The 26,400-nt window shown below is 42.2% G+C and overlaps 1 protein-coding gene across 11 annotated transcripts in view; it reads left to right on the top strand.

Annotated features, from left to right (window-relative positions):
- The window catches only part of SAP130 (Sin3A associated protein 130), a 73,790-nt gene extending 52,082 nt beyond the window's left edge, over nucleotides 1–21,708 (top strand). For 9 of the 11 annotated variants that reach the window (XM_036884194.2, XM_036884196.2, XM_036884192.2 and 6 more), the window contains 5 exons: nucleotides 1,467–1,715; nucleotides 1,903–2,028; nucleotides 19,276–19,379; nucleotides 20,446–20,559; nucleotides 20,794–21,708. In XM_036884194.2, coding sequence (XP_036740089.1) covers nucleotides 1,467–1,715; nucleotides 1,903–2,028; nucleotides 19,276–19,379; nucleotides 20,446–20,559; nucleotides 20,794–20,952 — 752 coding nt within the window. In that variant the 3' untranslated portion in view covers nucleotides 20,953–21,708. Of the gene's footprint in view, nucleotides 1–1,466; nucleotides 1,716–1,902; nucleotides 2,029–19,275; nucleotides 19,380–19,869; nucleotides 19,949–20,445; nucleotides 20,560–20,793 lie in introns of all 11 variants that reach the window. The other 2 variants (XR_005024573.2, XM_036884191.2) reach the window with 2 other exon arrangements.
- Nucleotides 21,709–26,400: the final 4,692 nt, after the last annotated feature.

Raw genomic sequence — 26,400 nt, 5'->3', positions numbered from 1 at the left:
TTGCCCGTTTATTCAGTAAAGCAATATTTATGTTATTGAAAACATCCTCTGGATAAACTTACATGTGATTAGTAAAATCCTAAACTATTCATTACCCCTTGTCCCTCCTCCTCCTGACTCTAAACTTCTAGCTTGTATGCAGACTCCTCCATTTTAGAGGTTTTCTTTTTATTTGTTAGGGTTTTTAAAAAAAATAATTTATTGAGAAATCTGAAATTCTACAAAACGATCATTGATAGTATGCAATGTATGAAATGCAGACAAAGCCAGAGTAGAAAGCAGGTCATTTTGCACCCCACCTACCCAGTACTACACGAAGATCCATTCCAGCATGAAGGCCTCCGTCTCCCACGCCGCTTATAGCAAGAGGTGTGACTGGGCTATGTCTACAGTTTTTAGATCTGCTGTTGATTTATTTGCTCATTTATTTCACCTACTATGCAGCAAAATCGCCTTCTGTGGCACCCATCCATATTTAGCCTCAGCACTTCCATTGAAGGTACCACGGATAACCCAGGAATGGAAACAAAATGTTCTCAGTTGTGGATCTCCCCTGCTCCCTCATTTTGGGTGGTTCCCCTAACCTCCCATCTGGGGAAGCTGACAGTACCCTGCCTCGTGCTGGGGGGCTCTGCAGCACGCACTGAGGGCCTCCTTGTACAAGACAGGTGCATCTCCACCCCCTGTGAGCTTACATTCTAGCGAGGGAGACAAGTGGTGAAACAAGGTAGGGATACAGATGTGAGGGAAAGTTAGGGCTGGAGCTGTGATAATTTTAAGAAAAGTTTTAAAGGGAGGATTTCACTGAGGAAGTGATCTTTTGAGACATTAAAACAGTGAAGTGCTGGTCATGAGGTTATCTGGGAAAAAAGAATTCCAGGCCAAGAGAACAGTGAGTATAAAAAGCCTCAGATAGGAAAAACAGTCCAGGGGTGGCCTGAGAACTCCAGAAAATCAGGGATCCGGATTCCTACTACCCTAGGATTTTGACCCTTGTGCTCTTGATTTAAGATAGCTGCCGGAACTCCACCTATCATATCTGAGCTCCAAGGTCACAGAAAGAAGATGAGGAATAGAAGGTCACACCTTCTTTCTTTTAAGGAAACTTCCAAAAAGTACTACAAAACACTTCTATTTTCTTTTCGCATGGTCACACCTACCTATAAGGGAGGCTAATAAGTACTGCATTTCAGCTGAGTGTGAATATGCCCATCAAAAGTGAAGGTTCTCACTTCAAGATTGTGGAATTGTGGGATACTACAACTTGCTCAGTGGGGTATTAGTGGCTTCTGCAGTTAGCAGCCTCTGCCATAATTAGAGAGCTTAACACGGTGCTGGCACATTGGAAGACTCAGGAAAACTAATGCTCTCCTCCTATCTCCTCATCCATTCTCGTTGGTGGAAATCAGGGACACCTTCCATTAGGTTTGGGTCCTTATACATATGCGTGCTTTTCCCTCTGACAGCAGTTCCTCCACTGGCTCCCAGCACTGTGTCTCCATCTCTTGCTTTGCTGGCTAACAACCTGTCCATGCCTACAAGTGACCTACCGCCTGGTGCCTCACCAAGGAAAAAGCCTCGGAAGCAACAGCACGTGATTTCAACTGAAGAAGGCGATATGATGGAGACGAATAGCACCGATGATGAGAAGTCTGCTGCTAAGAGCCTCCTGGTGAAAGCTGAGAAGCGCAAGTCTCCTCCCAAGGAGTATATCGGTAATGGTCACTTAGCTAATGATTGTCATGTGAAGCTTTCCCCCTTGAGTCAGAAGTCCATCCTTAAGGCTGCTTACATAGTCACATTTCACTTACAATTACAGCTCACTTAACTAAAATTGTACCTGGAGGATTTTTGAAAATATATAATGAGCTATTTAATGTCTTTTTCTTCCCTTTTGAATAGATGAAGAAGGTGTGAGGTACGTCCCAGTGCGTCCAAGACCCCCCATTACTTTGCTCCGTCACTACCGAAACCCCTGGAAAGCTGCATACCACCACTTTCAGCGGTATAGTGATGTCCGAGTCAAAGGTTAGTTTTCTCCAAAATATCCAATGTAAATGCATGGAATTGGTCTTTCACTTGACTGTATTGCAATTATAGTAGACAGAATCACAATTTTCCAGCTCCAAAAATACCCATGAATTATTGTTATAAAATCTTTAGACTTTAGTGTTTAACTGAGGCAAGATATCCAGTTGAGCCTGTATCAGTATAAATTTGCCTCTTAGAACTGCTTTTGCTACATTCCATAGATTTTGGCACATTGTGCTTCCATTTCCATTTGTCTCAAGGTATTTTTAAATTTCCTCTTTGATTTCTTCCTTGACCCATTAGCTGTTTAATAGCATGTTGTTTAGCCTCCGCATGTTTGTGGGGGTTTTCTTTCAGTTTTTTTTCTTATAATTGAATTCTAGTTTCCTACTGCTGTGGTACAGAAAGATACTTTATATGATTTCAATCTTCTTAAACTTATTGAGACTGTTTTGTGGCCTAACATATGATCTATCCTGGGAAATATTCTATATGCATTTGAAAAGAATGTGTATTCTTGTGCTTGGATTGAATGTTCTGTGTGTATCTGTTACATCCATCTAGTCTTATATACCATTTATGGCCACTGTTTATGACATTCTGTCTGGATAATCTATCCATTGACATAGTGAGGTGTTAAAGTTCCCTAAAATTATTGCATTGTTATCAATTTCTCCCTTTATGTCTGTTGATATTTGCTTTATAATTAAGTGTTCTTATATTAGGTACATAGGCATTTACAATGCTGGATTGATCCCTTTATTATGTAATGCCCTCCTTTGTCTCTTTGTTTTAAAATATATTTGAAATAATTAAAAAAAAAAAAAAGATATCCAGTTGAGTATAAATCTGGAATATTATCCTTTGCCTCAGAGAGCTATACATGCTTTATTGAAAAAACAGTGTAATAAGTAAGCAACAGCATTTGTTTTAGATTCATGTGTTACCAACTCCCTGGGTGGTAATATAGGATGACCTCCTTAGCCCCCAGAGTAGTTGTGGAAGAGATATACACACAGTCCCTGTAGTCCATAGGAGGCTCAGACGTGCATTGTAAACCCCAGGAAGTTTATTTTCCAAAAGATCCTTTGTTTAACATATGTGCAACTCTTAGAATGGTATAGGGCAAACCCTCAATAAATTTTTTTGTTGATCAAACTTGGGAATAATATTTTAATAAACCCACATATAATAGAAATGGCTTATAGTACTTTGTAAATACCCTACAAATATCGTTAATCTCATATGTATTGCACAGAGAAGGGTACATTTTCAGAGAATTGGTCACATTTCCCATTCTTCATTTAAATTCTTGGAAGCTTCTGTGGGACTTTTCTTGAAGCCTGGAGGTGAGTCTGAGTTGGCTGATACTGACCAGTGTCTCTGAGTGAGCTGGGGCGAGGGTCCTGACAGTGCAGTCTCTGAATAGACGCCCTCAGGTGGCTGCACTCCCAGCTCTTTTTCCCCTGAGGATATGACAGGAGATTGTCAAAGGTCAGAGCATGTTGCCCTTTCAGGGAGGCAGGATATGGCCACTTAAACATCTCTCCACACCAGAAGAATTCCACATCACAGCAGTAAAATATTTGAAGTCTTGCCTGGTAACATTTTAAGCTATACTGAAAGATTCTTACTGCTTATTGAGACTTACTTTTCAAAAACTATCTCAAAAAAGTTAATTTGCCAGCTAGTATTATTAGTGATTCCTAAGTCTTCCTTTTGGATATGTATATCCTAATACCTCCCTTGTGCCACGTCTCCTGACTATTAAACTTTAGTGAACTGCTTTGCCTCACTTTAAAGTCATGTTTGTATAATAAATCAAGATGCAATTCTAAAAATTCGTGAAATAATTCACAGGAAGGAAAGAGGAACAAAAAGCACAGGAACAAACAGAAAACACAGTAATGTATACTACATGTCAGTAATTACCACCAGTGTAAATAGTCTGAACATACCAATTAAAACCCAGATTGGCTAACTGGCTGGAAAGAAAAGGTCCAATTGTGTCCTACATATAAGAAACTCACCAGATACAATGACATAGATTGATGGTAAAAGAAAAATATATACAGTGCAAACTAGCAACTGAGAATTGCTTGGCAGGAAACCACTAAGGATGTGGAAGAACTGAACCTGTGGACCAACATCCAACAGACATTCACCCAACACTCCAGACAGCATCAGAGTACACATCATTTCAGGTGTCCACAGAACATACAGAGATAGACCATATCCTGGGTCATAAAACAAGCCTTAACAAATGTAGAAGAACGGAAATCATAGAAAATGACTTCATTGACCATAATGGAATCAAACTAGAGGCCAGTAACAGAGAACAGAAAAAACTCCAAACCATAGAATTTAAACAACAGGTCAAGCGGAAGACTCAACAGAAGTTTTTAAAAAAATACATAAAGAATGAGTGGAAGCCTAAAGCAATGGGAGGGGGAAATGGACGGCACTACTGTCTGCCTGGGCAGAGTGGGGTACCTCGGAGTCCCACCACAAAGCCCTAGGCAGAGAAGAGCAAAGGGAACTGTGCGCAAGTGCAAGGAAGGAAATAGGGAAGACAGCACGAATCCGTGGGACTGGGTGCAAGAGCACAGAGTCAGTGGGACAACAGGCTGGTGCTTTGAAAAAACATCAATAAATAAATCTCTAGGAAGACTAAAAAAGATAAAAGAAGACACAAATCATGAATATCAAGAATGAAACAGGGGGATTCTCAAGATGGCGACGTGAGTAGGGTGGCGGAGATCTCCCCCCAAAACCATATATATTTTGAAAATACAGCAAATACAACTATTCCTAAAAGAGTGACCAGAAGATACAATACACCAGCCAGGCTACATCTGCATCTGTGAGAACTCAGCATCTCACAAAAAGGGTAAGATACAAAGCCACGACCCAGCGGGACCCAAGCACTCTCCCGACCCTAGCTCACCAGTGGGAGGAAAAGAACCAGAGTGGGGAGGGAGTGGAAGCACAGGACTACTAAATAATCAGCCCTAGTACTCTGCACTGGGAACAGAGACACACATTGCATGGTGCTCTGGATATTAGAGGAATGGAAAAGCAAAATCTCTGACTGAGACCCACAGCCGGCTGCCCTGGGACAAAAGAAAAGTGGGTGCTCTAAAAGTCTTAAAGTGATAAGGGTTTAACAGGTGGACAAAATCGTCCTTGCACACTCAGCCCAGCAGGCTGGGAACTTTAAGAAACTTAAGGCGCCCTTACCCTGTGGGTGGCAACGCATCTCCGAAGCCCCTCACGGTGATAAGCAACCTGCTGTTCATTCTCCCCTTCCGGCACTGCAAGCGAACCGACTGACCTGCCATTGCTGCGGAGGAGCCAGGCATCAGCCCCACCCACAGCAACCACACAGAGGCTTCTCCCAGCACACAGCTAACCAGATCAGACCCAGAGGCTGCCCCCTGCCTGCAGTTGACCAGCACAAACAGCAGAGACTGGCACAGAGTCGGGAAGGAACAAAGTGGCTTTATTCTCGTAGCAAACACGCACTGCTTGCCTGCAACACCCACCAGTGCCCTAGGCCATCCTGAGGACCACCACGCACACAGCAGCTCAGGGGATTAACTCAGAGCTCCCCCTGCATGCAGCTGACTGGCACAGGGAGAGGAAACCAGCACGGAGTCCAGGAAGCATGTAGGGGCTCTGTTCTCATGGTGAACACGTGCTGATCACCTGCAATGCCCACCAGTGCCCAAGGCCATCCCCAGGGCCGTCCTGCCCACAACAGCTCAGGGATCAACCCAGAGGCTGTCCCCTGTACCTGCTTAACCAGCACAGGCAGAGGAAAACGGCGCAGAGTCGAGAAAGCATGTAGGGGTTCTGTTCTTGCAGCAAACACATGCTGATCGCCTGCAACCACTGCCAGGGCCCTAGGCCATCCCGAGGGCCACCCTGTCCATGGCAGCTCGGGATCAACCCAGAAGCTGCTCCCTGTGTGCAGTTGTCCAGAACAGACAGAAGAGACTGGCGCAAAGTCCAGAAAGCACAAAGGGGCACAGTTCTCGCAGGAGAACACAATGGCGCTCACCTGCAACCCCAACCAGTGCCCTAGGCCATCCCGAGGGAGCCCTGCCCATGGCAGCTCAGGGGATTGACCCAGAGGCTGCTCCCTGTGTGCGGTTGACTGGCACAGGCAGCAGAGACGGGCAAGGCAACCAGCAAGTAAGAAGGGACTTTGTTCTCTCAGCTGACATAGGTGCTACTCACCGGCAATAACTTCCATCTCCATGAAAAGGCAGAAGAACCTTATTCAGTCCAAAATCCCTCAAACACCAGAAAGGGCCTGGTGAGACCAAAATCACCAATCTTCCTGAAAAAGAATTCAAAATAAAAGTCATAAGCATGCTGATGGAGCTAGAGAAATATGCAAGAGCTAAGGGACGAATTCCGGACGGAGGTAACAGAAATGAAATAAAACAACGGAAGGATTTATGAGCAGACTGGCTGAGGGACAAGAGTCTGTTAATGGAATAGAAATCAGAGAACAGGAATACAGAGAAGCTGAGGCAGAGAGAGATAAAAGTATCTCTAGTAATGAAAGAAAATTAAGAGAATACTGTTCCAAACAGAACAATATTTGCATTATAGGGATACCAGAAGAAGAAGAGAGAAAAAGGGATAGAAAATGTCTTTGAAGAAATCATTGCTGAAAACTTCCCCAATCTGGGGAAGGAAGTAGTCTCTCAGACCATGGAAAAACACAGATCTCCCAACACAAGGGACCCAAGGAGGACAACACCAAGACATATAATAATTAAAATGGTGAAGATCAAAGAGAAGGACAGGGTATTAAAAGCAGCCCGAGAGAGAAAAAGATCACCTACAAAGGAAAACCCATCAGGCTATAATCAGACTTCTCAGAAGAAACCTTACAGGCTGAAGGGAATGGCTTGATATATTCAATGCAATGAAACACAATGGCCTCAAACCAAGAATACTGTATCCAGCAAGATTCTCATTTAAATATGAAGGAGGAATTAATTCCCAGATAAGCAAAAGTTGAGGACATTTACCTCCCACAAACCATCTCTACAGGGTATTTTTAAGGGACTGCTCTAGAGGGAAGTGCCCCTATGGCTAAATTGAGGTCACCAGAGAAAATAAAACCATAGGAAAGAAAGTAGACCAACCAAATACTAACTAAATGCAAAATAAAATCAGCTATCCACAAAATCACTCAAGGGAAACATGAAAGAGTACAGAATAAAACACCTAACATATAAAGAGTGGAGGAGGAAGAAAAAGAAGGGAGAGAAATAAAGAATCATCAGACTGTGTTTATAATAGCATAATAAATGAGTTAAGTTAGATGGTTAGATAGTTAAAAAAAAAACTACCCTTGAACCTTAGGTAACCACGACTCCATAGCCTGCAATGGCAATAAATACATATCTATCGATAATCACCCCAAACGTAAATGGACTGAATGCACCAATCAAAAGACACAGAGTAATAGAATGGATAAAAAAGCAAGACCCATCTATATGCTGCCTACAAGACACTCACCTCAAACCCAAAGACATACACTGACTCAAAGTGAAGGGATGGAAAAAGATATTTCCTACAAACAATAGGGAGATAAAAGCAGGTATTGCAGTACTTGTATCAGACAAAATAGACTTCAAAACAAAGTAACGAGACAAAGAAGGGCATTACATAATGATAAAGTGGTCAGTCCAACAAGAGGATATAACCATTATATATATCTATGCACCCAACACAGGAGCAACTACATATGTGAAACAAATACTAACAGAATTAAAGGGGGAAATAGAATGCAATGTATTCATTGTAGGAGACTTCAACACACCACTCACTCCAAAGGACAGATCAACCAGACAGAAAATAAGTAAGGACACAGAGGCACTGAACAACACACTAGAACAGATGGGCCTAACAGACATCTACAGAACTCTACACCCAAAAGCAGCAGGATACACACACTTCTCAAGTGCACATGGAAAATTTTCCAGAATAGACCACATGCTAGGCCACAAAAAGAGCTTCAGTAAATTCAAAAAGATTGAAATTCTACAAGCCAACTTCTCAGATCACAAAGGTGTAAATTGTACAAAGAAAACAAAAAGGCTCACAAATGCATGGAGGCTTAATAACATGCTCCTAAATAATCAATCTATCAATCACCAAATTAAAACAGATCAAGCAATATATGGAGACAAATGAAAACAACAGCACAAGTCCCAACTTCTGTGGGACGCATCAAAGGCAGTTCTAAGAGGAAAGTATATAGCAATCCAGGCATATTTAAAGAAGGAAGAACAATCCCAAATGAATAGTCTAAAGTCACAATTATTGAAACTGGAAAAAGAACAAATGAGGCCCAAAGTCAGCAGAAGGAGGGGCATAATAAAGATCAGAGAAGAAATTAATAAAATTGAGAACAATAAAACAACAGAAAAAAATCAATGAAACCAAAAGCTGGTTCTTTGAGAAAATAAACAAAATAGATAAAGCCCTATCCAGACTTACTAAGAGAAAAAGAGAATCTACTCACATAAACAGAATCAGGAATGAGAAAGGAAAAATCATGACGGACCCCACAGAAATACAAAGAATTATTAGAGAATACTATGAAAATCTATATGCTAACAAGCTGGATAACCTAGAAGAAATGGACAACTTTCTAGAAAAATACAACCTTCCAAGACGGACCCAGGAAGAAAGAGAAAATCTAAACAAACCAATTACCAGCAACAAAATTGAATCGGTAATCAAAAAACTACCCAAGAACAAAACCCCCGGGCCAGACAAATTCACAACTGAATTTTATCAGACATTTAGAGAAGGCGTAATACCCATTCTCCTTACAGTTTTCCACAAAATAGAAGAGGAGGGAATATTTCCCAACTCATTCTATGAAGCCAGCATCACTCTAATACCAAAACCAGGCAAAGACTACACCAAAAACGAAAACTACAGACCAATATTCCTGGTGAACACAGATGCATAAATACCCAACAAAATATTAGCAAACCAAATTCAAAAATACATCAAGAGGATCATACACCATGATCAAGTGGGATTCATCTCAGGGATGCAAGAATTGTACAACATTCGAAAATCCATCAACATCATCTACCACATAAACAAAAAGAAGGACAAAAACCTCATGATCATCTCCATATATACTGAAAAAGCATTTGACAAAATTCAACATCCATTCATGATAAAAACTCAACAAAATGGGTATATAGGGCAAGTACCTCAACAAAATAAAGGCCATATATGACAAACCCACAGCCAACATCATACTTAACAGCAAGAAGCTGAAAGCTTTTCACCTAAGATTGGGAACAAGACAGGGTTGCCCACTCTCCCCACTGTTATTCAACATAGTGCTGGAGGTCCTAGCCATGGCAAACAGACAAAACAAAGAAATAAAAGGCATCCAGATTGGTAAAGAAGAAGCCAAACTGTCACTGCTTGCAGATGACATGATATTGTACATAAAAAACCCTAAAGAAACCACTCCAAAACTACTAGAACTAATAACTGAATTCAGCAAAGTTGTAGGATACAAAATTAATACACAGAAATCTGTTGCATTCTTATACACTAACAATGAACTAGCAGAAAGTGGGAAACAATTTCATTCACAATTGCATAAAAAAGAATAAAATACCTAGGATTAAATCTAACCAAGGAACTGAAAGACCTATACCCTGAAAACTATAAGACACTCTTAAGAGAAATTAAAGAGAACACTAATAAATGGAAATTTATCCTATGCTCTTGGGTAGGAAGAATTAATATTGTCAAAATGGCTATCCTGCCTAAAGCAATCTACAGATTCAGTGCAATCCCTATGGAAATACCGACAGCATTCTTCAGTAAACTAGAACAAATAGTTCTAAAATTCATATGGAACCACCAAAGACCCCAAATTGTCAAAGCAATCCTGAGAGGGAAGAATAAAGCAGTGGGGATCTTGCTTCCCAACTTCAAGCTCTACTACAAAGCCACAGTAATCAAGACCAGTTGGTACTGGCACAAGAACAGACCCATAGACCAGTGGAACAGAATAGAGAGTCCAGATATTAACCCAAGCATATATGGTCAATTAATATACGATAAAGGAGCCATGGATTACAATGGGGAAATGACAGCCTCTTCAGCAACTGGTGTTGGCAAAACTGGACAGGTACATATAGGAGAATGAAACTGGATTATTGTCTAACTCTATACACAAAGTAAACTCAAAATGAATCAAAGACCTGAATGTAAGTCATGAAACCATGAAACTCTTAGAAAAAAACATAGGCAAAAATCTCTTGGACATAAACTTGAGCAACTTCTTCATGAACATATCTCCCTGGGCAAGGATAACAAAAGCAAAAAATGAACAAGTGGGACTATATCAAACTAAAAAGTTTCTGTACAGCAACGGACACCATCAGTAGAACAAAAAGGCATCCTACAGTGTGAGAGAATATATTCATAAATGACATATCCAATAAGGGGTTGACATCCAAAATATATAAAGAACTCTTGCACCTCAACAAACAAAAAGCAAATAATCCAATTAAAAAATGGGCAGAAGAGCTGAACAGACACGTCTCCAAAGAAGAAATTCAGATGGCCAACAGGCACATGAAAAGATGCTCCACATTGTTAATCATCAAAGAAATGCAAATTAAAACCACAATGAGGTATCACCTCACACCAGTTAGGATGGCCAGCATTGAACAGACAAACAACAAATGTTGGCAAGGATGTGGAGAAAGGGGAACCCTCCTACACTGCTGGTGGGAATGTAAATTAGTTCAACCATTGTGGAAAGCAGTTTGGAGGTTCCTCAAAATGCTCAAAATAGAAATACCATTTGACCCAGGAATTCCCCTTCTAGGAATTTACCCTAAGAATGCAGCACTCCAGTTTGAAAAAGACAGATGCACCCCTATGTTTATCGCTGCACTATTTACAATAGCCAAGGAATGGAAGCAACCTAAGTGTCCATCAGTAGATGAATGGATAAAGAAGATGGGGTACATATACACAATGGAATATTATTCAGCCATAAGAAGAAGACAAATCCTACCATTTGCAGCAACATGGATGGAGTTAGAGGGTATTATGCTCAGTGAAATAAGCCAGGCAGAGAAAGACAAGTATCAGATGATTTCACTCATCTGTGGAGTATAAGAACAAAGAAAAAACTGAAGGAACAAAACAGCAGCAGAATCACAGAACCCAAGAATGAACTAACAGTTACCAAAGGGAAAGGGACTGGGGAGGTTGGGTGGAAAGGGAGGGATAAGGCGGGGAAATGTGGGGATTACGATTAGCACACATAATGTAGGGGGTGGGGCACAGGGAAGGCAGTACAACACAGAGAAGACAAGTAGTAATTCTATACCATCGTACTATGCTGATGGACAGTGACTCTAATGGGATATGTGGTGGGGACTTGATAATGGGGGGAGTCTAGTAACCATTGTGTTGCTCATGTAATTGTAAATTAATAGTACCAAAATAAAATTTAAAAAAAAGAATGAAACAGGGTATTACTCTCCTATAGATTATGTAGCCATTAGAGCATAAGAAAAACTGTCAACAACTTTATGCTCATAAAGTCAACCATGTAGATGAAATAGACCAGTTCCTTGAAAACCACACACTACCAAACTTCAACCAGAAACAAATAGACAATTTGAATAGTCCTATAAGCAATAAATAAGTTGACTCCTTAATTTAACAGTTTCCATACAGAAATCTCTAGGCTTGGGTACTTTTGTTGGGAAATACTACCAAATATTTAAAGAGTCAACACCTGTTCTACACAGTATCTTACAAAATACAGGAGGGAGCACTTCTAAATTCATTTTATGAAGCCAGTATTTCCCTGATACCAAAACCAGAAAATGAGCACAAATACAGAAAAAACAACAGATCAATGTTCCTCAGAAATACAGAGGCAAAAACTCTTTTTTAACAAATGTTAGCAAATTGAATCCAGCGGATACAGAGTTTGACACCTTGATCAAGTGGGACTTGTTCCAGCTATGCAAGGCTTGTTCAGTACTTGAATGTCAATGTAATTCACCATTATTAACAGGCTGTATTAATTTCCTAGAACTGCCATAACGATGTACCACCACCTGGATGGCCTAAAACACATTTATTCTCTCATAGCTCTAGAGGCTATAAGTCCAGAATCAAAATACCACAGGATCATACTCTATCTGCAGGGTGTTGAAATAATACTTCCTTTCCTCTCCTAATCTCTGGTGGTGCCGGCGGTGCTCGGTGTGACTTGCTCCATGTTCTGCCTCCCTCGTCACGTGGTGCTCCTGACTGTGTCTCGCTTCTCTCTGTCCCCTCCTCATAAGGACATGAGTCCTGGGATTTAGGGCCCACCCTAATTCAGTATGGCTTCTCCTTAACTCAATTACCCTACTTCCAAATAAGGTGCCAGGGTCAGGAATTCAGCATATCTGTGGAGGGAACACAGGTCAGGCCACAACAGAAGCTAAAAAGGAAAAGTCACATGATCGTTATTTGACAAAACTCAGTACTTCATTATAAATATCTCAAAAATAGAAAAAGAGGAAGACTTCCTCAAGTTGATAAAATGCTTACAAAAAACCTTCAGCTGGCATAATTAATGGTGAAAGACCGAATGCTTTCTACCTGAGATTAGCGAGCAGACAGAGCTGTCCTCTCGCTGCTCTTGCTCAGCACAGTGTTGGAGTTCTAGCCACACCGTAAGGCAGAAACAAGAGATGAAAGGCTGTCACAGGCTGGGAAGGAATAAATAAAACTTCTCTCTGTTTGCTGATGACATCATTGTCTACATAGGAAATCCCAAGTATTCTACAAAAAGACTTCTGAAACTAGTAAATGATGCAGCAGGGTCACAGGATACACTGTCAACATAAAAAAAATCAACTGTAATTCTAGATGCTTGCAGTGAACTTGGTGGAAACCAATACTGAAAACATAATACCTTTGACAGTTGGTATACTTAGGTATAAATTTAGCAAAACATGTACAGGACATGTTTGCTGGAAAAACTACAAAATGCTGATGAAAGATCTAAATAACGGAAGAGTGTATAATCCTTGCATCTTAAATAAAAGGTAATGCAAAATGAATAATAGATTTAAATGTGAAACTATAAAACTTTTAGAAGAAAATCTGGGAGAAAGTCTTCAGGCCCTAGGGCATGGTGGACAGTTCTTAGACATGACACCAAAAACAACATCCATAAAAGAAAAAAAAAAACAAATTGAACTTCATAAGACTTAGAAGAATGAAAAGACATACTATAAACTGGGAGAAAATATTAGCAAACCATTTATCTGATAAAGGACTTTGTATCTAGAGTGTATATTAGGAATTCCCAATATTTAATGGTAAATAAGAATAATCCAATTAGAAAGGGCATGAAGAGACATTTCACCAAAGAGAATTCACAAATGCCACACACATGATAAGATGTTCAAGGGGACATAAATCCCTAGTCCCCATGTGTGGACTGTGCATGAAAACTTTCTTCCAAGTGTACTGTGTGGAAGAGAATGGGGGGAAGAGGAACTTCACTAGGGAGACAGCTGACAGACACCATTCAGCAAGATGAGTCAGTACCAATAATGATGAGTCATGTTAATAGTATGTGCCTACGTAGGGTGTGATGACAGTGGCATTTTCCCTCTGTCTCCCTTCAAAAACCCATAATGACAGTCCTGAGAAAACTATCAAAGCCAAATAGAAGGGCACCCTAAAAATAAAAAATCTGTCAGGGTCATCAGAAGCAAGGAAAGTCAACCATCAAGCCAAGAGTTGTCTAAGGAGACAAGACAAGTGACTGTAATATGGTATCCTTATTGGGTCTTGGATCAGAAAATGACAATAAAATTTATTTTTGGAAATTCAACATCACTAGCCATTAGAGAAATTTTAAGTGAGATGCCACTACACACCTATCAAAACAACTGAAATTAAAAATCCTGGTAATGCTAAATGCTGGTGAGGATGTGGAAGAGTTAGATTTCTCATCATTCCTGTAAGCACTTTGAGTATATGATTCCACTGCCTTCTGGCCTCCATTGTTTCTCCAGAGAAGTCAGCTGTTGATTATACGGAAGTAATTTTGTGTATAATGCATCATTTTTTTCTCTTGCTGCTTTGAAGATTTTCTCAGCTTGGGAGTTTGAGAATTTTTGCTGTGATGTGTTTGTTTGTGGGTATTTTTGCATTTATCATAGTTGGAGTTTCTTGAGCTCACTGGATGTATAGGTTATTGTTTTTCAATAAATTTAGCAAGTTGGGGCTCTTAGTTGTGTCTCCCATCTCTCCAAGCCCCTATTCTTTTTGTGTTCCTTTACTCTCAGTTCTTTAGCTTCCATAATCTATCCATCTAGCTTCAACTTTTTGTATCAGTTCAGATCTACTGCTGAGCCCTTGTAGTGAATTTTTTATTTTCATTTATTGTACTTCTCAGTTCCAGAATTTCCATCCAGTTCTCTTGTACTTTCTTTCTCTTTATTGACTTCACTATTTCATGTGACATGACCCTCATACTTTGCTTACTTCTTTACTCACGCTTCCCTTTCATTCTGTGAATTTATTTATAATAGTCACTTTGGAATCTTTTTCTGATGAATCTTATGTCAGGTCACTCTCATGTCTGTTTCTGTTGCCTGCTTTTTTTCCCCATGAATGGGTCATACCCTTCTTTTCTTTCCATGCCTTATACTTTTTTGTTGGAAAGTAGACATGTTAGGTCATATATTGTAGCAGCTGTAGGTAGTGGTTCGTCTCCTGCAGGTTACTGTTGATTGCTCATTTGTGCAGTGACTGGCTAGGCTGTTGTAGTGAAAGCTCATCGCCCCACCAGCAAGTGTGTTACTGGTGTTAGTCCTCTGGGCGGCACAGCTTTGGGTGTGCCTGTGTCACTGTCATCCAGGACAAGCCTCTTTCCCACTTTTCCCTGACTGCACCCAGCTGGTGAACCCCACTAACTGCTTGCCGTTTGCTCTGAAGAACACGGTACTGGAATTTTCCAGGAAACAAATTAAATTCCTCTGCAAACTAATCCAGAGATGGTAGCTCCTTGCCAGAATAGTTCCTGAGTTCAGTGTTTGATATTTCTTCTGTCCACAGGAGGGCTCTTCCCAGCTGTCTTATTCTTTGTTCTCTCCTGCAATTTAGTCAGCCCACAGTCTAGGTTGTATTTTCATTAGATCTACAAATTTCTATCACAGTTGCCTTTCATTACAACCTCTGCTGTTGATAAGAACACCTTTAGGTTTGAATTTCACTCTGCTGTAGATTCTTTAGGAAGAGATTAGAAGCTACCTGTCCTGTGTGTCTTACAGCCTGTTCCTCCCCCGAGGCAGGATCTCTGGGCTCAAGCCCTGGAGATGGGGGTAGGGACAAGGGAAGCGTGCTTTCTGAGTAGCCTGCCGCTCTAGGAGAGGAGCACCCAGTCGGGGGGGCAGAGGAGTGAGCAGCCTGGGGTGGTCTTGGCTTGTCTCTCCCAGCCAGAGCCACCACTGCCCACTCTGGGAGAAGGGATCCTGGGGCCCCAGTGTTCTAGCACACCTTGCCTAAAGTACAGGCTCCATTCCACAAGTGGGGGTTGCACAGAAGAAGAGCACCCCCACATGTCAGTTGTGTTCACTGGGACTTAGAGTCAGCAGCAGGTACCAGGAAGCAGGATGAGACATGCCTACATTCCCCTCCTGGGAAGAAAGCTCTCCACCTGGGAGCTGGAGGGGAGGGAGCCCTTTGGGCTGCAGCTGCCTGGGTGGTCTCCGCCTCTCGAGCTTGGGAGGGAGGTGATTGTCTGGCTCAGGTACCACAGGCTCACTGTTCTTACCACAGATTTGCTTGAATAGATGTGTGATTAGAACAGCTGTTTTCCCTTAGGACCTTGTGCAGAGGTTTAAATGGCTTACTATGTTTTTACCAGCTTCTGAAACTGAAGAGCAGGTTAGTGGAGCACAATCATACTGCAAGTCAATCATCTGTCGTACATTGTTGAGCCACTCTGGAAAAGAGTGTGCCTGTTGTGTAAAAATTAAACCCACCCTTACCACATGACCCAACAGTCGCACTCCTGGGCATTTATGCTAGAAAATTGAACACCTGCGTCCACACAAAAATCTGTACACAGGTATTCAAAGCAACATTTGTTTGTAATAGTTAAAAACTGGAAGCAATGCAGATGGCCATAAGTAGGCAAATGGCCAAACATACTGGTCCCATTGAATGCTGTTCAGGAATGAACAGCAAAGCACTGATGGTGCGGCAGCTTGGATTGGATCTCAAAGACATTATGCTTCCACTTAGTGTATAAAGCCAGTCTTAAAAGGATACCAAAAAAAGGGAAGAAGACACATACTGTCATTCTACCTAAGTAACACTTTTGAAATGTTAAAATTATGCAGATAGAGAACAGACGAGTGGGCGCTAGGGGTTAGTGATGGGTGATGTGGGCCGCTACAGGTATAGCCCAGGGAGATGTTCGTGTGCGGTAGTCCCGCATCCTGATCACAGTGGTGGTCCCATGAACCTACACACAGGATAAAGTGACACAGAACTGTACTCACTTAGTGTCAGTGGCGACTCCCTGACTTTGGTCCTGTACCACAGGTTTCTTAAGTTGGCCCAATGGGGGAATCCAAGTGCAGGGGTAACATTTCACATCTCTTTACTGTCTTTTTTTTTTTTAATGGTAGCTTTATTGAAGCACAACTCATGTAGCATATAACTCATCTGTCAAAATGTACAATTCCGTGGGGTTTTTTAGTATATTGACAGTTTTGCGTCAGTCACTATAGTTCTTAAGACACTTTCATTACCCCAGTAAGAAAATGCACACATTTAGCCGCTGCCCTCCAGCCTGCCCACTCTGCCCCTCCCTACCCCTCAACCCTGGGCAGCCTCTGATCTGCCTGCTGAATCTGGGTGTTGCAGGGCCGGGCATTTCAGACGAGAGCTATTGTATGACATGTGACCTGCTGTAACTGGCTGCTTTATTTCACTTGACACAGTGTTTTCAAGGGTCATCCATGTTGTAGCATGTGTCAGTCTGTCACTCTTCTCTCTTAAAACAATATTCTGTTTTATGGATATACCACATTTTATTTATCCATTCATCACTGATGGGCATTTAGGTTATTTCTACTTTTTGATTACTATGAATAATGGTGCTATGGACCATAGTTTTATGTGTATATGTTTTCATTTCCCTTGGGCATATACCTGGAATTAGAACTTCTGGGATGTTTGGTGACTCTGTATTTAACATTCCAGGAATGCCAGACTGTTTTCCAAAGCAAACAAACCATTTTACGTTCCCATAGCAGTGGATGAGGCTTCCAGTTTCTCCATATCCTCACCTCAGACATACTGTCTTTTTGATGGTAACATCCTAGTGAGTGTGAAGTGGTACCTCACTGTGGTTTTCATTTGCATTTCCCTAATCCCTGGTGATAGTGAACATCTTCACATGCTTATTGGCCATTTGTATATCTTCTTTGGTGAAATGTCTACTTGGATCTTTGTCCCTTTTTAATTGGTTTGTCTTTTTATTACTGAATTATAAGAATTCTTTATATATAAGAGAACAAATCCTACCATTTGCAACAACATGGATGGAGCTAGAGGGTATTATGCTCAGTGAAATAAGCCAGGCAGAGAAAGACAAGTACCAAATGATTTTTCTCATTTGTGGAATATAACGGTGAAGCAAAACTGAAGGAACAAAACAACAACAGACTCACAGACTCCAAGAAGGGACTAGGGGTTACCAAAGGGGAGGTGGGGGTGGGGAGGGGGAGGGAGGGAGAAGGGGATTGAGGGGCATTATGATTAGCAAACATAATATAGGAGGGCACAGGGAAAGCAGTGTATAGCACAGAGAAGACAAGTAGTGACTGTGGCATCTTACTTCACTGATGGACAGTGACTTCAGTGCAGTATGGGGGGGACTTGATAATATAGGTGAATGTAGATTCATAAGATTGTATATCAATGATGCCTTAATTTTAAAAAATTATATATGCTAGATAGAAGTCCCTTATCAGATATATTTCTGTACTGTTTTTGCAGCTTCCTGTGAATCTATAATTATTTCAAACTCTAAAGTTTTTTAAATGGTTATAATGAAATATACAAGTACATCTAAAACTGGTGAAATCTGATAGAGTCGATGGACTATGTCAGCGTCGTGGTTGTGATATTGTACTATAGTTTTATAAGATGTTACCATTGTTCCTTACAACTGCATGTAAATCCACAATTATGTCAAAAAGTTTAAAAATTCTTCCAGTAATACTCATGCTAATTGATGAATTTCATAGGCGAGTTTTAGGTTCACAACATTGAACAGAAGGTAGGAAGATTTCCCGTCCCCCCTCTGCCCCCCCACACGCACAGCTCCCTCCCCCACTCCCAGCACCCCCACCACAGTGGTTCATTCGTTACATGTGTCGAACCTACGTTGACACATCATCACCCAAAGTTCATCATTTATATTAGGGCTCAGTCTTGGTGTTGTACTTTTCAGTTTTGACAAATAGGGTTTTTTCAAGAATAATTTTTGAAATAATAATGTTTTTTTCATTTTTAAGATGTTTATCCATGTAATGTATAAATACATTTTTAAGTCCTGGTTCAACAGAAATTAGAACAATGCAGATACAGCTACACTCATCTTTGACAAGCACCCCTCAATCCTAGTCTGTCTCTCCCCAGTTCAGATGATAAAGTTCATATTTATTTTACCACAGTTCTGGTTACTGGACTTTTATTACTCCAGTAATAAAAGTTACTTAAATGTTACTTAAATTTGATTCCTGTGATTTCTCCAAGGTCTGGACACCACCACAGAGCTTCTACGACTTCATGCCCAGCTCCACATGCCTGCAGACATCACGCAGAGCAAGGCTCCAAAGCACCAAAGACCATTTCCCCTCTCTGAAGAGATTAAAATGTTATCTTGCTCCCTCCTAAACTGGCTAGATCAGCAGAGTGTGTCTTCCAAGCCGCCCTCGGGGGCAGACGGAAAGCAAGCGAGCTTCTGTTCATGTCGGGGCCTCTGTTCCTAATGACTTGAGTACAGAAGGATTTATTTAGATATTTCTAAATTCTTGGTAAAATAGAATTTAGGCAGCCTAAACATAAATGATTTTAGCTTTATAAAAATTGAATCATATTTTTTATTTTTTATGGCTCCAGAGGAGAAGAAAGCGATGCTGCAGGAAATAGCTAATCAGAAAGGAGTATCCTGTCGTGCCCAAGGCTGGAAAGTCCACCTCTGTGCTGCGCAGTTGCTCCAGCTGGTAGGTAGAGTTCTAGCAGTTTCCACATCCTGCTGAAGAGGAGTAGATGCTAGAGACATCTGAGTTCATAAAGCATTTCCCTCTGAGTACTTCCGAAGCATTCCTAGGTAACGTGGGCTGTGGTAGAATTTGTATGTGTTCTTATTGTGATTATTGTATCTATTTCATAGATAAAATCTAAATATATCTTAGTTCTGGAACCCAGATCCAAAATATATCGAACAGCTGTGGTATCAGACTTATGATTAAGGGTCAGCACTAGGTGTCGCCATGGCATCTGGCACGGGAGCTTCAAATATCCTAACTGGAAGCCCCACCTCCCCTCTCTGCTCATTATCGTGGGGACAGCCACCGTCCCTGCGTCTACCCTGAGTAGCGGGCTTCAGTTCCCTGCCACCTTGCAGTGTTACTCAAGGAAGTCAGTCGCATCCTCCTGTGGGAACCAGGGGACACCTCTCCCTCTTGATACTACAAAGCCTGCCTCCCACAGCCCCTGCTTGTTCACTCTGTTCCTGAGTGCAGCCCCCGTGCGGCCCTGCGTGGTGTGCGGTGTCCTCCTCCCCTGGGCTGTGAGTATACTGACTGGTACACTGCTGTCGATCTCATCTGTCCAGTTGGCGGGCGTCAGGTGTGCAGCCATTTCCATGAGCCTCGGGCGGGAATCCTTCCTGCATCATCAAGGCCGAGGGGGTTAGTCAAACAACAGCCTCGGAATAACGTGGGCTGTCATGAGCACCTAAAACAAATAGTGCCGTGCCTTGTGTTTGTACTTAGCAGCAAAGCGTATTTCTTTGAAACTTGCAGGCTTGTTTTTTAGAGCAGTTGTGAACCCAGGGCAGTATTTAGAAGTTGTCCTTGAAGATGACTCTGAATGACGGCAACTTGTAATATTACTCGTCGATCCGTTTCCCTTACTGTACCTCAGTCCTTGGGACAGAGGGAGTCATCACCCAGACAGCTCTTGACGCTAGTTTACAAGGCTGGTTGGAGGTGGGCTCACTGGCCTGAGGCTGACAAAAAAAAGTATCCCCAAGGTCACAGTGCCCTCCCTCTTTGTGTGTTGCAGACAAATCTAGAGCATGATGTTTATGAAAGACTCACCAACCTACAGGAAGGGATTATCCCAAAGAAAAAAGCAGCAACAGATGATGACCTGCACCGAATAAATGAGCTGATCCAGGTTTGCACAAGCCCTTGCCTTCTGATCATCCACGTCAGGGGTTCACAGTGAGGCCGACCTCCCATCTCCCTCCCCCATCCACTAGCACCTTTAGAGAAAACCTATGCTGTCCGGAAGCCTGCATCACCAAGAAGTACTAGATCATTGTTTCTATGTGAAAGCCTCAAAATGTCCCCAGTCCAGAGCTATGGCCCTCAGGGTTACTAATTGGTGATAAAATATCTTTTGTTTCAGGGAAACATGCAGAGGTGTAAACTTGTGATGGATCAAATCAGTGAGGCCAGAGACTCCATGCTTAAGGTTTTAGATCATAAAGATCGTGTCCTGAAGCTTCTGAACAAGAATGGGACTGTCAAGAAGGTGTCAAAATTGAAGCGAAAAGAAAAGGTCTAGACCAAGAAGAATCAAGAGGACTTTGGAAACAGAATTTATGAAGAATGGGGGTGGGGGTGGGGGGAGGGCTTTGGTTTATTTTCAAGTGGAGCACTGAGATCAAGTGTTCCTCAGTTCCCACGGGAAGCAGAGGGCCGTGGCAGCCGTTGGCAGGAGAGGATCAGAGCAGATCTGGCACAGCGAGCTGCTCGCATTTGGGTGCATCCCTCCCAAGCTCTCTGGGCCGTGCGGGACTCCTGACGCTCCAGCGTCTGCCAGTTGGAATCAGTGACACAAATGAATGGCCAGTGTTTTTCAGTCTTCTGGTTTATAAACTGTATTTATCTGGTGGATTCCTGCAGGACCTGTACCGAGCCTGGACTGAAAGTACCCACTCAGACCACCAGTTATCTCTTCACACTGCAGTTCACACCTTTTCCTCTCACTCCCCTCTGACCTTCAAATGCCTAAGCTGGCCTTTCACAGCAGTGCCATGGCTCCTCAAGACCTGCCACATCTCACTCTATAAAGGGTTTGAACAGTTCTTGTCATTTTTTTAAAGAACCATTTCAAAGTGAAATTGTTATATTGTTTGTCCTGCGTGTGTGAGTTGAGTTTTTGTGGAGGTTCAGAGCGGGCAGCACCAAAGTTGCTCTGACGTCCCTGTTCTGAAGTACATTCTTGGCTATCTGTACTTCTGTAGCTGGTGATGCTGTTAATTGTATGTACCACACATCTCCAAAAGTTAATAAAGGACTCAAAGGGGTTTTGTACCTGCGCCGTTGGCATCTTTTTATGAAGTTAACCGGTGTACTGAACGTCAGTGGGATGCTCATACTACTGTAGTTCCTCACTGTGGAAAGTCTGTCTGTCCAAGTTCTTTTGTTCCACATAAAGAGTTCCACCTTCCCTGGTATTCTGAAGATGTTGGTTGGCTCCTGGTTATCTTAAATACAAAACTGTATTGTGTCTCACTGCAGACATAAATTGGTCAATACCTAGAATAATTAAGACTCTAGATGAGGGTGGATTCTCTTTATAGAACAGAGCCGCCTGAGCGGTGGGATGGCCCAGGTTCGCTTCCTCTGGCCCAGGCAGCCGTCTCCCTCCCCCAGCAGGGTGTCCTCCCGCCTCAGGACATGGTTCTGGTCCCCAGCTGGGGGCTGGAGCTCTACTTTTCGCCCAGACCTGAACAGATTGAAGACAGGGAGGCCGTGCCAGTTCTGACCGTTGCGTTGGGATGGTAAGCTCTCACCTGGTGCGGGGCTGTGGGAGGAAGAAGTGAAGCAGGCTTTGGCTCCCCCGCTGGGTAGGCCTCGTAGGCCTGCAGCGCACAGGCTGAAGAGTCCTCAGAACTGCTGAGGCTGCCCCACCAGGCTGTCCCATGGGGCATGGAGCAGCTCTTCAAGCTCTTCCTGCTGCTTTACTAGGACGGCGTCCCACCAGGATAGTGTGGCTGTGCTAGAAGAGCATGCCTTTGCCTGAGTTTCTCTCCTGTGCACATACTGCCCCAGTGATGTCATGTGTACCTGCCCAGGGAAAGACAGCATTCAAGTATTTGGGATCCTGCATTGCAGACCTGCTCTCTGTAAAAGTATTGTGACCTCAACTGAAAACTTGGATAATCCTGACCAAAGGAAGCTTGCCAGTGCAAGTGATGATGGTACGGCCCAGAAAAATAGCATTTTCAGTGTTCTCCTGCCCTCTGAGGAAGTTAGGAGAGGCGGGGAGGTGAGCCTTGGCCATGGACACTGTTATTTAAGAACAGCCTTTTACTGAGGGCTAACCGACATAAACTGAGCACTGTAAGCAGCTGGCTAAGATCTGACGTGTACACCTCTGAAGCCAACACCAGCCAAGGCAGCGAACATACTGTCAAACCCAGAAGTTGCCTTGTGCCCTTTGTGATTTCTTGGCCCCAGCCCTCCCACCTCCCCATCTCCAGGCAAACACAAATCTGTGTTCTGTCGCTCTGGATTAGTTTACATTTTCCAGAATTCTACTGAATTCTAGTGAATGAAATCATGCAGTATGTTCTTTTTTGAGGGAGGGATCTGGTAGCTCTTACTCAGCATAATGGAAGTTGTGCTGAGATTTACACAGGCTGCTTTTTTCTATAGCTCATTGCTTTTTATTGCTGAGTGTAAGCATTTCATTGTGTGGATATGTCACAAATTCTTAGCATTCACCTGTAGAAAGATACTTGGGTTGTTAGCAGGTTTGGCTTAGTATTGATAAAACTGGCTTTCTATTCTTTGTATATAAACTTATACACAACTTTTTAATTAATGATATTGTTAGTTGTACTTCCCAGGAATTTTTGACCCAGAGGTAGTGCTGAGAAGTCCAGAATCCAAGGGGCTTTTGGTCCAGAAAATTGTCGCTCGCCTACTTAAAGATTAGGAAGAATTGAAAATATATTTGAGGTAAGACTTGGATTTGACTTGTGTTGTTTACAGGGGAAAATCAAAGAAACATAAAGCTGGGGGAAAAGTTTTAACCCTGTTTGGGCTAGAAAATATTTCATACTGTTTTCTTAAACCTGGATGTTTCAAAAGATCATTAAATAGAAAATGCATGGTAGTATTTTCATTTTCAGAGATTCCTAGTAATAATGTAGAACCAGAGTTTTAGAGTTTGGAAGTTAAAGGTTGTACAGTCCAACCAAACCTGGCATGAAAGGGACACCTTTGAAAGGATGTATTTTTTCATACTTTTTTATTGTAAAATATAGCACAGAAACAGAAAACTACATGAAACAAATGTATAGCTTCATAAATTTGTAAAAGAACAACAACTTTGAAATTACCATCCAGAGTAACAAATAGAACTTTGCTAGTCACCTCAAAGCCCTGCAGGTGTTCACCACATTCACAACCCTCTACTTCCCCCGAAAATAACCACTATTTGACTTTTTTTTAAAAAAACCAATTTTATTGTATAATTACATGGAATAAAAAACCCAAATCTTAAGTTTACAGTCTTACACATTTTGACAAATATATACATCCAAATAAAGATAGGTGATATTACCATAACCCCAGAAAGAGTGCCCGTCTTTAGTCATTTGCCATCTGACTATCTGTTAACATGGATTCGTTTTGTCTGTTCTTGAACTTTGTATGAATGGAATCATACAAGACATAGTTATTTGTGTCTGGCTCAGCATAATTTTAGAGTCACCCATGTGCCGTATGTGTCACAAGTTGCTTCTTGTTACCGCTTGGTGGTATTCTGTGTGAATGTGCAGCATTCTGGTTATCCGCTTCCCTGTTGAAGGACATCTTGCTTCCAGCTTATGACTCTTAAGAATAAAGGTGCTATAAACATTTGCATGTAGGTTCTTGTGTGGAAATAAAATTTCAGATCAGTTGGGTAAAAACCTAGATGTGTGACTGATTGTTTTATCATAAGGTAAAACTATGTTTAGTTTTGTAAGAAACCACCAAACTCCCTTCCAAAGTGGCTGTACCATTCTACATTCCCACCAGCAATGAGCGTTCCTGTTGCTCCACGTTGTCTACAGTGTTTAGTGTTGTCAGTCTTGGATGTTAGCCATTCTGTTGGCCATGTAGTGGTGTCTCACTACTTTCACTTGCAGTTCCCTAAGGACATGAAGTTGAGCTTCTTTCATATTCTCATTTGCCATCTTTACATTGTTTTTGATGAGGTATCTGTTCAAATATTTGCCTGTATTTTAATTAGGTTGTTTGTTTTCTGATTGAGTTTTAAGAGTTCTTCATATATTTTGGACACCATTCCTCTTTCAGTTATGTATTTTGCAAATATTCTCTCATAATCTGGAGCTTATCTTTCCATTTACTTAACAGTGCCTTTTGGAGAGCAGTTTTTAATTTTAATGAAGTATGACATCAATTATTCTCTCATGGATTGTGCCTTTGGGTTATATCTAAAGACTCATTACTAAATCCAAGGTCATCTAGACTTTCACTTATTTTTGTTGTGAGTTTTATAGTTTTGGGCTTTACATTTTAGGTCTATGATCTGCGTTTGTCTGGTTTCAGTGTCAGGGTAATTCTGGCTTCATAGAATGACTTAGGAAGTGATTCTCTGCTTCTATTTTCTGGCGGGGATTGTAGAAAACGTATCATTTCTTCTTTAAATGTTTGGTCAAATTGATCAGTGAAAACGTGGATCTGGTACTTTCTTTTGTGGAAAATTATTAATTATTGATTCAATTTTTAAAATAGATACAGGAAGGGGGCGGAAGATGGCGGCGTGAGTAGAGCAGCGGAAATCTCCTCCCAAAACAACATATATCTATGAAAATATAACAAAGACAACCCTTCCTAGAATAAAGACCAGAGGACACAGGACAATATCCAGACCACATCCGCACCTGAGAGAACCCAGCGCCTCGCGAAGGGGGTGAGATACAAGCCCCGGCCCCGCGGGAGCCGAGCGCCCCTCCCCCCAGCTCCCGGCGGGAGAAGAGCAGGCAGAGCGGGAGGGAGACGGAGCCCAGGGCTGCCGAACACCCAGCCCCCGCCATCCGGGCCAGAGTGCGGGGCGCTCGATACTAGGAAAACAGGGCAGCAAGAACAGTGAGCAGGCACTGGAGGCTGGGCGACAGAGGACATAAGAAAAGCGCGCGACCATTTTTTTTTTTTTTTTTTTTGCTTTTTTGCTGCTTTGTTTTGGCGAGCGCTTTTTGGAAGTCTTAAAGGGACAGGGACCCCAATACTAGGGAAACAGGGCAGAAAGACCGGTGAGCAGAGGCCTGAGACTGGCACTGGAGAATAAAGAAAAACGAACGACCACCTTTTTTTTTTTTTTAATTAAAAAATTTTTTTTTTTTTAAATTAAAAAAAATTTTTTTTTTCTTGTTTTTTTTTGTGGTCGTTGTTTTGTTTTGGCGGGTGCTTTTTGGAGGTCTTAAAGGGGCAGGACGGGTCACTTAATCCAGAGGTAGGGAATCCGGGATCTCTGGGCACCCTAACCCCTGGGCTGCAGGGAGCAGGGAGGCCCCTTACGGAGATAAATAGCCTCCCAGCCGCTCCTGCTCCAACGCGACTCCACCATTTTGGAGCAGTGGCCCGAGCCAGGCCACGCCCACAGCAACAGCGGAGATTAACTCCATAGCAGCCGGGCAGGAAGCAGAAGCCCTGTCTGCGCGCAGCTGCGCAGCACAAGCCACTAGAGGCCGCTGTTCTCCCAGGAGAGGAGGGCCACAAACCAACAAGAAAGGAAGTCCTTCCAGCCGTCACTCGTCCCAGCTCTGCAGACTATTCCTGTCACCATGAAAAGGCAAAGCTACAGGCAGACAAAGATCACAGAGACAACACCAGAGAAGGAGACAGACCTAACCAGTCTTCCTGACAAAGAATTCAAAATAAGAATCATAAACATGCTGACAGAGATGCAGAGAAATACGCAAGAGAAATGGGATGAAGTCCGGAAAGAGATCACAGATGCCAGAAAGGAGATCGCAGAAATGAAACAAACTCT

This window comes from Manis pentadactyla, chromosome 8, assembly GCF_030020395.1.
Source record: "Manis pentadactyla isolate mManPen7 chromosome 8, mManPen7.hap1, whole genome shotgun sequence".
Classification (NCBI taxonomy): Eukaryota; Metazoa; Chordata; class Mammalia; order Pholidota; family Manidae; genus Manis; species Manis pentadactyla.
Note: the sequence above shows the minus strand (reverse complement) of the source record. Positions and strands in the feature narration are given on the sequence as shown.